Source organism: Acanthisitta chloris, unplaced genomic scaffold (genome assembly GCF_000695815.1).
Source record: "Acanthisitta chloris isolate BGI_N310 unplaced genomic scaffold, ASM69581v1 scaffold7000, whole genome shotgun sequence".
In the NCBI taxonomy this organism is placed as follows: Eukaryota; Metazoa; Chordata; class Aves; order Passeriformes; family Acanthisittidae; genus Acanthisitta; species Acanthisitta chloris.
The window spans coordinates 18,954-31,383 of NW_008652142.1; the positions used below are offsets into that span (position 1 = coordinate 18,954).

General features: G+C 47.7%; 1 protein-coding gene across 2 annotated transcripts in view; it reads right to left on the minus strand.

The window, feature by feature from the left end:
- EPB41 (erythrocyte membrane protein band 4.1) overlaps nt 1-12,430 on the minus strand; it is a 47,088-nt gene that overhangs the window by 16,472 nt on the left and 18,186 nt on the right. The window contains exons 11-15 of one of the 2 annotated variants that reach the window (XM_009076042.1): nt 7,353-7,561; nt 5,547-5,603; nt 5,387-5,428; nt 4,539-4,601; nt 1,380-1,559 (exon numbers count right to left, since the gene is read on the minus strand). In XM_009076042.1, coding sequence (XP_009074290.1) covers nt 1,380-1,559; nt 4,539-4,601; nt 5,387-5,428; nt 5,547-5,603; nt 7,353-7,561 — 551 coding nt within the window. The remainder of the gene's footprint in view (nt 1-1,379; nt 1,560-4,538; nt 4,602-5,386; nt 5,429-5,546; nt 5,604-7,352; nt 7,562-12,430) is intronic. The other variant, XM_009076049.1, reaches the window with a different exon arrangement.

A 12,430-nucleotide genomic window follows, 5' to 3' on the forward strand; every position in this document is an offset into this window, starting at 1 on the left:
GGGAGTCCTTCCATTTGTTAAACAGGGTAATCCCAAGCACAGGTTGCCCAGAGAAGCTGTGGCTGCTCCATCCCTGGGAGTGTTCCAGGCCAGGTTGGATGGGGCTTGGAGCAACCTGGGCTAGTGGGAAGTGTCCCTGCCCATGGCAGGGATGAGATGAGCTTTAAGGTCTTTCCAACCCAAACCACTCTGGGATTCTATAACGTCCTTCCATTTGTTAAACAGGGTAATCCCAAGCACAGGTTGCCCAGAGAAGCTGTGGCTGCTCCATCCCTGGGAGTGTTCCAGGCCAGGTTGGATGGGGCTTGGAGCAACCTGGGCTAGTGGGAAGTGTCCCTGCCCATGGCAGGGATGAGATGAGCTTTAAGGTCTTTCCAACCCAAACCACTCTGGGATTCTATAACAACCAACCCTGATTAAGTTCATTTGGGGGATTTCATCACTAAGTATGTCCCTTGCACTGGTTTGCAGATGAAATGCAAGTTTATCTACAGGGCTGTGGGCAAGAAGGGGAAAAATTTGGTTTAAACCAGGAGTCTCAGGCTGCCACCACTGCAGCCAGGATGCAATTTTTTGTTGTAATAAAAAAAAATAAATCACATTTACTACCTAAGAGACTGATTAGCACAGGCACTAACTACAGCTTTACTCACAAGCTCCAAATCTGAGCTAGGTCCCACCAACATGACACAGACAAGGTGTCTGTTAGCCAAGAAGAAACCAGTTGGCAGACAGAGCTTGGTTTGTTTGGAAAATGACCTTTTTTAAGGAAACAAGCAGAGAAACTGTGAATGTCTGAGGCTACTAACACACAGGCTCTGCTCCTGGCAGGAGGGACATTCCCACCACATATGAGCAGCCCTGCTGTAGCCACCTGAGGAGTCTTCTTGAAGCCTCCACAGCAGATCAGCACTTGGGGCTCCTAATGCAAGTCTAAACCCAATGATATCCTGGATTAATTGGAAAATAAAGTGCCTTTGGAAGAATTATCTCATCTTAGTGCTTCTCCACTAGCTTATCTATAACATTCTCTCTCTGAAGGAATAATTTAGGTGTTTGGATTTGGGGTTTGTTGAGTTTTCTTGGGGGGAGATCAAGGAATAAATCCCCAAACCAGCCATGGGAATTCAACTCTAGCATCACAGTGCCAGCAACACTAGGAAAAGCAGCATCAAAACCAGCTGAAGAATCCTCCATCCTTTTCTCCCCCCCAAATCACATCTTCATACTACAACTAAAGCTTCGATTCTTTCAGGGACACATTAACATAGTCAACACTAACTATGAAAACTCAACAGAAGCACAAACCAAGTGGAGCTGAGGCTGAATCCCTCCCTGTAGAGCCTTCCCCTGGCACCCCCAGGCCCCAAGGTACTCACTCCGTCAGCTCCCGTGGGGATCTGCCCGTTGACGTTGAGGGTTCGGAACGGGGAGTGAGTGGACAAACGTTTGTCCCATTCACTCGGCCGAGGCTCTGGGACGGACTCCATGAAGTTCTTCTTCAGCTCACTGATGTTGGCATGATGCTTCTTGATTTCTTCTTGGGTCTTATCTAGGTCCTAGCAGCGAAAGGACAGGATGAGTGAAGCGCCAGGGAGAGGAGCTGGGAGTGCCTAGGGCTGTGCTTAGCAAAGCTGCGCTCAGCAGAGCTGCTGCCAACTTCCCAAATGTGCTCACACTGCCAACACACAAAGGGAGCATCCTCTCTCCTCTTTCCTCTTGGAATAACTGGGATCAACTGCAACCACAGAGCAGGAGCTCCTCCAGGAGTGGGACGTGCCAATGGTTCATCTCAAGCTATGCCAAACCAGATGAGCTGGAATCTCATGGATTTTTTCCCCATATAGGATTTTCCTCAAGTTCAGGACTATGTTTGGGTTATTTAATCATAGAATCTATCAGGTTGGAGGAGCTTTGGGTTATTTAATCATAGAATCATAGAATCTATCAGGTTGGAGGAGACCTCAAGGATCATCAAGTCCAACCCTAAATCCTTCAAAATTGGGTGGGTTTGCTTTCTTTTCCCCCTGCTAGCCTGAATATTCCCAGGTACCAATACAATTAATAATTAAGAAAATGTTTTCCCAATTTTATTTACTCTCTTCACACTCATTTCTCTTTCATCCTACTAGGAACTATCTTTGCTCCCAGAATATCCCCATTAGCATTTTTCCTCCCCTTCTCATCTCATCCCTCCAGAAACTACCACAGGAGGTTTTAGACTTCTGAAATGAAGATGAGATGATTTGGGTTTTTTTAATCAAACTGAGAATTTACTTCACGTTGGAGCAATCAAGAAATTCCTGCTAAAATTTTTCATCTGGAAAAAAAGCCAGATTTCTACTCTGTGATGATGCCAATTTACAGCATGAACACACAGACTTCAAGGCAAGCCAATTTGTTCTAGGTAGTCTTTCCTTGCAAGCAAATCAGAGGTGGGAGAAAACAAAGCTTCTGCATAAAATAGGCATAAGCCAAACAATAGCTTTTTTGGACAGGGCCAAAAAGCAGCAAGAAAGGGGAAATCAAGGTCAGTAAAAGCATCACTGGGAAATTTCACTGTCTCTGTGCTTTTAGTTGTTACTCAGCCCATTGATTTTAGAAGATGGGAGAGCAAACACATCCCCAAAGAAGATCCTTCGCAAATATCTGCATCTCTGCAGCTTTCCCAGGCCACACCACCCTCTCTCCGAGGGCAAAACCCCAACTGCCTCTTTGACAACATTTACTCTTTTTGGCACAGTTCTGGGGGGAAAACAACAAGTTTTGGCATCTGTCCTGGATGAAGGTCTAAGGCAAGTGCCTGCTAGGTAGAAAAAGAAAGCAGAAATAAGTCTGCTGAGGATTCCAAGGGTAAATCCTGCCTGGATCCAAGAACCCTATGGCTGCTCCTGGCTCAGAGAAGAGAGAAGGACCACCTTGGCTATCCACCACTGTGCAGGAGCAGGGCCTGGGAGGGCTGGGGGAGGAGCTAAAGCCACGAGGAGCTAGATGGAGCCACTGGAAAGCATCTCGAGGAACCAGCTGGCTAAGCATCACCCCTTTTCCTCCTGCGTTGCCTTTTCCTTAAGACCCTGGAAGATGTGGAGCCTCACATGGCCTTCCATAAAATCAACAGGCAGCTTCAGGAGGGTGAGGTCTGCTGGAAAAATCTCTCATCTGCCAAATGCATGAGTTAAAAAAAATAGAGGGAATAAAGGGGGTGAGCTGCTGGGTCAGCCCTGTTCTAGGGGAGGGCTGGAGCACCTGCAACAGAACTGGTGGGAAGGGGAGTAGGGAGGGAAAGGGCTGAGTGCCAGAGGCAGGGATTGCACTAACAGGAGAAATGACAAAGCTCTGTGTGGGGTTGGGGAGATGGAGCTGTTCTTGGGTGAAAGAGACAGGCAGAGTCTTCAGGAGCTCTGGCGACGGCCGAACCCTGCGCGGCGTGCGCAGCCCCTTCACTCGTGGCTGAAAGCTCTACGTTGTAGCAGTAAAACATAACCACCCAAAAGCTGCAAAACTTTGAAAATCCAGATTAGGAGAAGGCAATTAGTACACTCCACTTTCAAGAGATACCAACAGGGAAACCCTATGAGCTGCTGGTGCTGCAAGTTTGAGTGGAAACACATGACACAGGACCAGAGTATCAGAAGCCACAAAACATCTCCCATAACACAGTGTATTAGAAAATCAAATATATGATTGGCATGGTCTGTTCTGAGACTGTGCTTGGGTGAAACCAAACGGAAAGGGCTCCCAAATCCAAAGGGAATACTGTCATGTGGAGGGATGAGCCACCTGTGACCGCTGAGCCCCAGTGTCAGCTCCGTGGGGATTTGGCAGCGATGCAGGATGAGGCCCAAAGGGGTGGTAAAGGTGCTGTGAGGCAAGGAAGGGCTGGAAGGAGGATGGCAACACTGCAAACATCACTGCAGCATCCCAAAGGATCCCTCCTGCCTGAAGCAACATGGACATTGTGGGGACAATTTCATAGCATCACAGAATGGTTTGGGTTGGAACGACCTTAAAGGTCATACCATCCCACACCCTGCCCTGGGCAGAGCCACCTTACACCAACCCACATTGCTCCAAGCCCCATCCAACCTGGCCTGGAACACTTCCAGGGATGGAGCAGCCACAGCTTCTCCTGTTCCAATTTTCAGCTTATCCTGAATTTAGTCTTTTCACAGACTGACCTTTCTCCTCAGGAAAAGAATCTATTTCAAGCAAGAAAACCTGATCAAGGCACCTACAATACAATCCATGCTCTTGTGAGCACCCAGAGGGTCCCAGAGCAGAGCTGAGCACTGCCAATCATATATTTTGGGTAAGTATGAGAGAATGAAAGTCAGAAGAGGAAGAAGGAAGAGTTGTCATGTTTACTGTCACCATGCAGAAGCATAATTAAAAACCCAAATCAAACCAAAAGGTCTTTCATGCAAGAACATGCAAAAACAAAGGCAGCAGCAGCAGAAGAGGAAGAAGTTCAGCGCAGATGCAGAAGGTCTAGGCAAATGCAACTCAAAAAAAAAAAAAAGCTTCAAGTTCATACAAACCTCCAACATTAAATTGCTATGCCTGATATAAATGTTTTCACCATCTAGCCTCTTTGATCTCTTCTGTGAAAATGAAAGGGGGAAACAAAACAAAACAACAAAAAAGCACAAAAAATTAAAACGTTGGTCTTGCAGGTTCCATAAATTGGCAAATTAAAAAAAGTTAACTCAAGGTTGGGAGTGCAGAGCTGTGGCAGCGTGGGGGTGAGGCCACCACCAGGAATGGGGTCTGGCTCATGGAGAATGGGGATGCAATGAGGCCTTTAAAGAGACAGCTCCAGGGGGACTCAGCTCCAGCCTCGAGGGACATTGCTCCCCACAGAGAGAGTTACTGGTGTGCTGGGGAGGCCTTGCACAGGTCACCACGTCACTGGAGACACCTGCCCACCCCATAGGGTCAGGCTGTGCCACCTGGTGTGACCTTGACAAGGTCCCACAGTGACTCTGCCTTAACCACCCTTCCCATCCTGGATGTGTCCCTAGTACTTAACCAATACCAAAAAAACCATTCTCCTCCACATTTTTCTCCAATTTTGAGCATTCCTTAGAATGCACACCAGAGTTTTCTCTAGTTTCTAACCAAATTTGTTACAGAGAAGCTGAATTTTGTAACTCAAACCATGTGTGCTTCTTTGGAACATCTGACATGCAGAATTTCAGCTATGGGGCAAAAAAGCTATTCATTTTCAAATCAACTGTTTGATAGTTGCAGTTCAAAAAAAAACCACCAAAAAACCAACACCCCAACCCAAAACAGATGAAGAAATTGGAGCACTGTCTTTTTAAACAGGTTACAGATGCATGAATGATATGGCAATTTTGGCTGGTGAAAGGGTAAAAGGGCTAACCTTCCTCATTCTTATCAGCTCTTCCTCTTTCTCTGCAGGCTGCTGCTGTTGGGCAGTGATAAAAACAGAAAAAAAAAAAGTTGTTGGTTCATTTCACTACGTTGAACCTCCACCAAAAAAAAATATTGTGAGCAACCTCAACTGAAGGATTAGCACAAACCTGGGGCTGAGCACCATTCGTGGTGGGGGCTGTGACCTCAATGTGTGTTTTCCTCACCTACATTTAAGAAATAAATCGGTAAAAACATTTCTTGTTAGTAGATATGTTTCAAGAAACCATTCAGTTTCCAAACACAGCTGCATTAAGTTGGTTTTGAAGTGCTGGGGAAGGGGAGAACATGCAAAAAAACCAACATGCAGCCCTGGGCAAGGTTAATGACACGGCAGCTCCACGGCGCTCGGTTAGTTAACAGCACAGGAAATAATTCCTCCAGCTTGAGAATTATTTGGGTTTGAAACCAGTGCTCTCCAGTGCTTCTCAAGAAGGGCTTCCCACTTGCATTAGCTTGGCCAGGCAGTGTTTTCAAATGTCATTTGCAGCTGGATCTCCCAGTGAAATCCCAACAAAGCAACATGCTCAAATCAACACAGACCTTCTCAAAACCAGAAGATTATTGGTTATATGCACAGGTATTATGTTGGCAGAGGCAGTAAGAAGAGGCCTAGCCACAAAGCCAAGCCTAACATCACTGATTAGGTTGTTTACTGTCCATAAGGAGAGAGCCAAGATTGTCTTAACACTCTAAGGGAAGTATTTTAGGGAAACTGGAATGCCAAATCCTTTGAAGGCAAAGGCATCAGTGGGTGTTAAAAGTGATGCAGCTACACTGGAGAAACAGGGTAAATTTGGCACGTTCAAATCCATAATTTCCTCCCACACCTCTATTTAAAGGGGAAAAAAAATCCAATGTTTAAGCATTTAGGAAAAAACCTGTAATAACTGAGATGGGATGAGTACAATTTCCTTGTTCTCAGTGTAACACGAGAGCAGCTGAGCAGGAACAGTGCAGGAACTCTGTGCCCTGGTGCCCACCCCACAGTGTCAGCTTGAGGATCCCTTCAGCACTTCCATTTCATCACTCAGTATTAATTAAACATGAAAAATTACTGCCCACACAGCCCACAAAACATTTTGAAGCCACTGTCTTTTCATCACCTCCATCTCTCAACCTTAATTAATAGGGATCTCCCCTGGAGATGTCACCCAAGACACACTGTGATTTGTTATAGGGAAATGTGGCTCCAGCAATGCTAAATTTAGGAGTAATGTGAAAATTTTGTCTCAAGGCAAACACCTCTGAGCACCACCACAAGGTTTCAGTCAATCACCTGCAGAACATTCAGGACACTGTAACATCAACAATTATTTTGCACATTATTCTGACTCATGAGAACAGCACACACAGATCAACCCCAGCAAAGGCCTCAGACAAGTGATGAAAGATCAAATAATAGTTAAAAAAATTGCATGTAAACAACAAACCCCCCAAGGTCTCACCAGTGCCATTCCCAACTAAAGTTTTAGTCCAGTTTGCAGCACTGCACTAACAGCTCTCCCAGCTGAAAAACATCTGCATTCCAAGCTGGGCTGCAGACCAGATCCATATCACCCACTTCCCTGGAATTGCCTCCCGCTGTCATTCCAGGAACCAGCAGGGACAGGCTGGCCATGGGTGAGCACCACAACCACGTGCAGCTCTTGCCAGTGTGTTTATCCACCTATCAGCAGGCTGCACTTGGCTCCAGTGCAGCCACCAAACCCCAACTGTCCTGGAGCTCCTCCTTCCATATGGAATGTTAGGGCTGGGATTTCCCTGGCACCCAGATCCCCATGCCTGACTCCCCCTGGATGAGGGATAGAGCCCTCACTGGCCTGAGGGGAAGGTGGACAGAGCTGCTGCTCTGGGGAAGCTTCTAGAGCAATGCTCCAGCTTGGCTCCTCCAAAGAGACTCTGGTCTCACCTACCTTTGAGGCATCAGTTGTTTCTGGCTTGGCTTTCTCCGGTGGGAATTCTTCACGTCTCACATCAGGTTTTGCTGCTTCCTTTCCTACTTTAACTGTGGCCACATCCTTCACATCAGGCTTGGCTGGGACTGGCTCTGCCACGTGGCTCTGGGCGATGGCTGGGGCAGAGGTGGGTCGGGGACTCCGCTCGGGGGTTATCACAGCCACTGCTGAGGTTGGGGAACACAGGGACAAGGTTCAGAGCAGGTAATTTTGTAAAGCTCTAGGCAAAGTCTTTCCAAATTACAGTGCTGTCATTTCAAAAGAAAAAGAGGAGGAGGAGGAGGAGGAGGAGGGAAAAAAAAAAGGAGGAAAAGAAAGGAAGATGTTGAGCGAAGCAGCTTGTGCGTTTAGTAAAGGAGAGTTGAGATTATTTTCCTTATGGTTTAAATAAAATCAAATGAAACTCCACACCAGATGGTTTACAAAAAAGCAAGCTTGCACTCTGCAGAGAAGCCACACCAGAAAGGCAAATCTGTTTTTGACGTTGTGCCATGGATTTCTGGGTCCTTCACACGTAGCTGACACGAACTCCACTCCAACCAGCAAACACACACTTACAGCATGGGGAGTTCTGGGCTCATGGGCACTCCTCATCCAGAAACAGGGGGTTTCTGGAAGGGAAACACAGCCTTCCCCTCCCTCCCCAATCCTTTAAGCAACTCAAACAAAAGGATGATCAACAAGCATTGCTCTCCACTTGACAGCAGCTTCCAGGTGGGTTTCCAAGCAGGCTGGGGCTGCGTGTCTGAGCTGGGTATCTCCAAGGCAGCGCGTGGGAAGATACCCAGCACCTCCAGGTCAGTGACAGTGCAGAAATGAACAGCATGCTGCCAAAACATCATCTTTCCAGAGCATGACACTCTTGAACACAAGCACTAGGTCCACACAAAATCAACTGCCTACTTCTCTCCTTCCATTCCTGACTTCCCAGACAGTTCCTGAACCCTGAAAACCCAACTCCAACCAAATATTCAAGTCAAGACTGTGTGACAAAGCAAGCCCCAGTTAATTCTGTGTGTACCTAGAGACACAACAAGCTGTCTGGTCTTCCTGATGTTGGATTTTTATGGATGTTCCACTAAAAGTATACCCAGTCACATCAAATGGTATCTTTGACATGGTCTCACATTCCCAAAGTCACAGCAGGGTCACACTGTGGCCTACCCCAGGCAACACCAGGTCACTAGTGTCCAGCCAGCCAGTCAAAGACACTAGAAAATTTGGTGTTTAAAAGAAACCATAATTTCAAGCAACTCCTCAGTAAGAATTCCTGTCCCACTGAAAAGATAAGGTAAAAATTTAGATAAAACATGGCGAGAATAAAGTATCCACATGGCCAAAAACATACAAGATGGGAGGAGCAAAAAAAAGAACCTGATTTTCCAGAGACTGGAATTATACCTTCCAGACAAACTCCTGGACACCACATCTTGTTGTAACCCACCCCCCAGCACCACCAGCTCTGTTCTCTCCCTGGTTCCCAGCACAGCAGTTCATTTCTGTGACCCAGACACTGTGTGATCCTTTCAGAAGGACAATCAGGGCCGTGTCCCGGTGTGTTTATGCCACGGAAGCGGTGACAGCCGCTGGGAAGGTTGTACAGAGGTGAGATGGCAGGGACAGTCGGGATGAGGAGGATGCTGGGAGTGCAAAGCTGTCGCGGTGGTACCTGACTCCTTCGGGAACGGCTCTAGTTCTCTCACCACCAGCATTTTCTCTTCCTCCTCCTCCTCCTCCTCCTCTTCAATTGGGCTTATCTCAATACTGCCAAGATCAGGTTTGGCTAAAAAAGTTATGGATGTGTTAAAATGCCACCTCAAAGATGAGGCAGCAGAGGGAATACTGCCACCAGTAAATCCGCACGGTCACCTCTCCTGCTCCTCTCACAGAGCATCAAGACACACAGGAAAAATCATACCAGAGGCCAAGCTTTTCCTGTGCCATCCAACCATAAGCTGCCCAGAACTGTACTTTAGTCACATTTTCCTGATTAACCACCTTTGGCTATTTTGACACATGGTTTAAACACAGTAAAAAGCTCTGCTCCAAAATACGAGGCACAAAATACAGGTTGGAACAGGGTGACCATTAAGGACCCTTCAAACCCAAACCATTCCAGGATTCTATGACTGATCAGCACCACCCTGACCATCCCCCCAACAGGCCCTGCTGGGAACAGAAGTGTCAGGAGGAGGAAAAGGGCAGCTGCAGCAGGAGAGCTCTGGATGTGCTCAGGCGTGACACTGGCTGATGTCTGCTCTGCTGCCACCCATCCCATGGAATATCCTCCAGTGTTTTCCATACTAACCAAGGAAACAGGTGAAGTTCCCAGTTGCCTCCCTTCACAGCTTCAGTCTCCTCTTCCTGCAACAACTAATCAACTCTCCTTTTAATTATGATTAGGGCGAACCTGCCTGCAGCAGCGATGTTGCTCTGACACCCTTCTCCAACTAGGGAAGCAGCAGCTCCCTAGTGAAGAAATCAAGCAGAATGTAGGTGACCTCCAGCAGTCCTGGATCTCATAACCTGATTTTCAGGCACTGCACATTCCTACAGCCCAGGAGAACAAACCTTACAAAAAGGGACAGTAAGGGAGGAGTGTTAAGAGGCCACTGCACACTCATTTCCACACGCAGGCACACACAGCCAAGCCACGGCACGGCACCTCCTCACCTCAGCCAGAAGCACACCTGAAAAGCAACACACTGCAAAGCCAGGTGTGATTTTAGTGGCAACAAACACCACCACAACCAGTGCAACCTCTGTCCTACAGCACTGCATCACTTCACCCCAGCAGTGAGAGCATAGGAGCCACACTCTGCCCAACGCCGAGGCGGCTGTACCTGACCGCGGCTGCCACGGCTCCGGTAACTTGGGCTTGGCAACAGGAACCTTAACCACCTCTACCTTCTCCTCCTCCTCTTCCTCCTCTGCAATGGGTTTCATTTCAAAAGTTTCAAGAACGTGTTTGGCTAGAAAGAGGTTTGCAGGAGTTAATGGAAGTTGGAGACCCGCATGGTCACCACAGCAGAGGAGAGAGCGAGGAGATCCCTCTCAGCGGCTGAGAACAGCAAGGAGGTTTGCAAAATAGACAGCTCAACAGACATTTTCCACTATGGAATTGTGTAGCAGCCTTCCTAGTGCTGCCAGACCCAACAGTGCATTGGATGAGAGGGGAAAAGAATACACAAATAAGCTCTGTAGGCTCCTTGCCCAGACAGGGTGACGTGGGGACACACGAACGGCTCCGAGCGTGGGACCAGGACGGGCTCTGCCTGCAGAGTCTGGAGGAGTGCAGGTGCTGGCTGGCAAAACACAGCCAGATAAAAAACCTAGATAAAAACTAGCAGCTTTAATTAAATGCACTCGAGTGATCAAACCTACCCTGGTGTCTGGAATTCCCAACCCTCTGCTTTTACAGCATCAGGCTTTCCCCACCAGGTGACGCTGACTAGTGAGGATTCAAGGCATGGCCACAGAGGGGAGAAGTCTGCCACACTATTTCATTAAAGCTTGAGCTAGATTTCAGACTAGAAAAAACAGGCATGTGAAAAGCACACTGTAAAAGACATCCAGGTAGAAGGAGGGAAGTAGAGTGGTACCCAAAATATTTGCAGGGGAATTATCTCCAGCCCTAAGGCACCACAGGCAGTTGTTACCCTGTGGTGAAGACTGTAAACATTTGACAACACTGTGATATTATTAGTCTTCACATGTGCTGTTGTATCTACACACCCCTGAAGGGCACTAATAAGAATTAACAGTACCTATCTTAAGAGAAATATAAGCTCCACAGACTAAAATGGGTGGCATTTCTCAACCCTCCCCCCCTCAAAAAAAAACAAAACCAAAATGTCAAGCAGGTCCAAGGATGAAGAATTTCAGAAGCTTCACAGGAAGTTTCAAGATCAACCTTTCAAGTTTTCTAACCCACATCTACAAAACCAGCTAATTTTAACAAGAGTTCTCAAGTGTTAGCACATCCTAAGCTTTTCCCCTACCTACCCACAAGAATTACAGGTGCAAGGTGGAAATTTAAGGAGACTCCCAGAGCTGTGCTGTGTCTCCTCTCACTGTGAAACTCTTCTTGCAAAGGAATAAGAAAAGAAAGCTGCCAGATTTGGTGAAACTTGGAGTTGTCAGGAACAAGCACGTAGAAGATAGGAAAGGCACTGCAGAGAGTTGTAGCCACCACCACCACAGCTATACCTGGCTTCTCTCGGATCTGATCCGCTGGTTTTGGTTCAGGAACCTCAACCACCACCACCTCCTTCTGCTTCTCTTCCTCTACGGTCCTGAACTCAACTTTTTGGGTCGCACGTTTAGCTGAGGAAATGGGGCACACGTTAACCACTGCCCACATGGCAAAGGCACAGACTTCAGTGGGGACAGGAGCCTCACAGCCCCAGGCTGCTCCTTTCCAAGCTCTGACATCCAGGTGTGGGATTGTAGCTGGTATTTCTCTACTCATCTGGGGTCATAATAGTCTACAGGCCATGGCCAAGGGGCAACTAATCACACTGTTCCCCTTGCCCCAGTGCATTGTGCCTGGGGAGCCTCACAGGCTGCAGGAAGCTGGAATTTGGCTCTGCTGCCATACAGAGCTCAGATCAGATATTTCCCTCCAGCTCCAAGGCATAAAGCTCAGGTTGGAGTGCCACTGGGCCCAGGAGCAGGGACAGCCTGGCTGCAGCTGGCTACAGGGTGCTGGGGCAGTCCTGGTCCCTCCTGGGCTGGAGCACAACCTTGGGGCTCAAAGCAACACTGTCCCTGCTCCATCAGGTGCCCTTGATGCACAGGGATGCTCCCCTTTCCCTGGATCCTCATGGTGCAAAGGGATATTTCCCTTTTCCTGGATCCTCATGGTGCCAAAGGATGCTCCCCTTTCCCTGGATCCTCATGGTGCAAAGGGATATTTCCCTTTTCCTGGATTCTCATGGTGCTAAGGGATGTTTCCCTTTCCCTGGATCCTCATGGCACTAAAGGATGCTCCCTTTTCCCTGGATCCTCATGGTGTAAAGGGATATTTCCCTTTC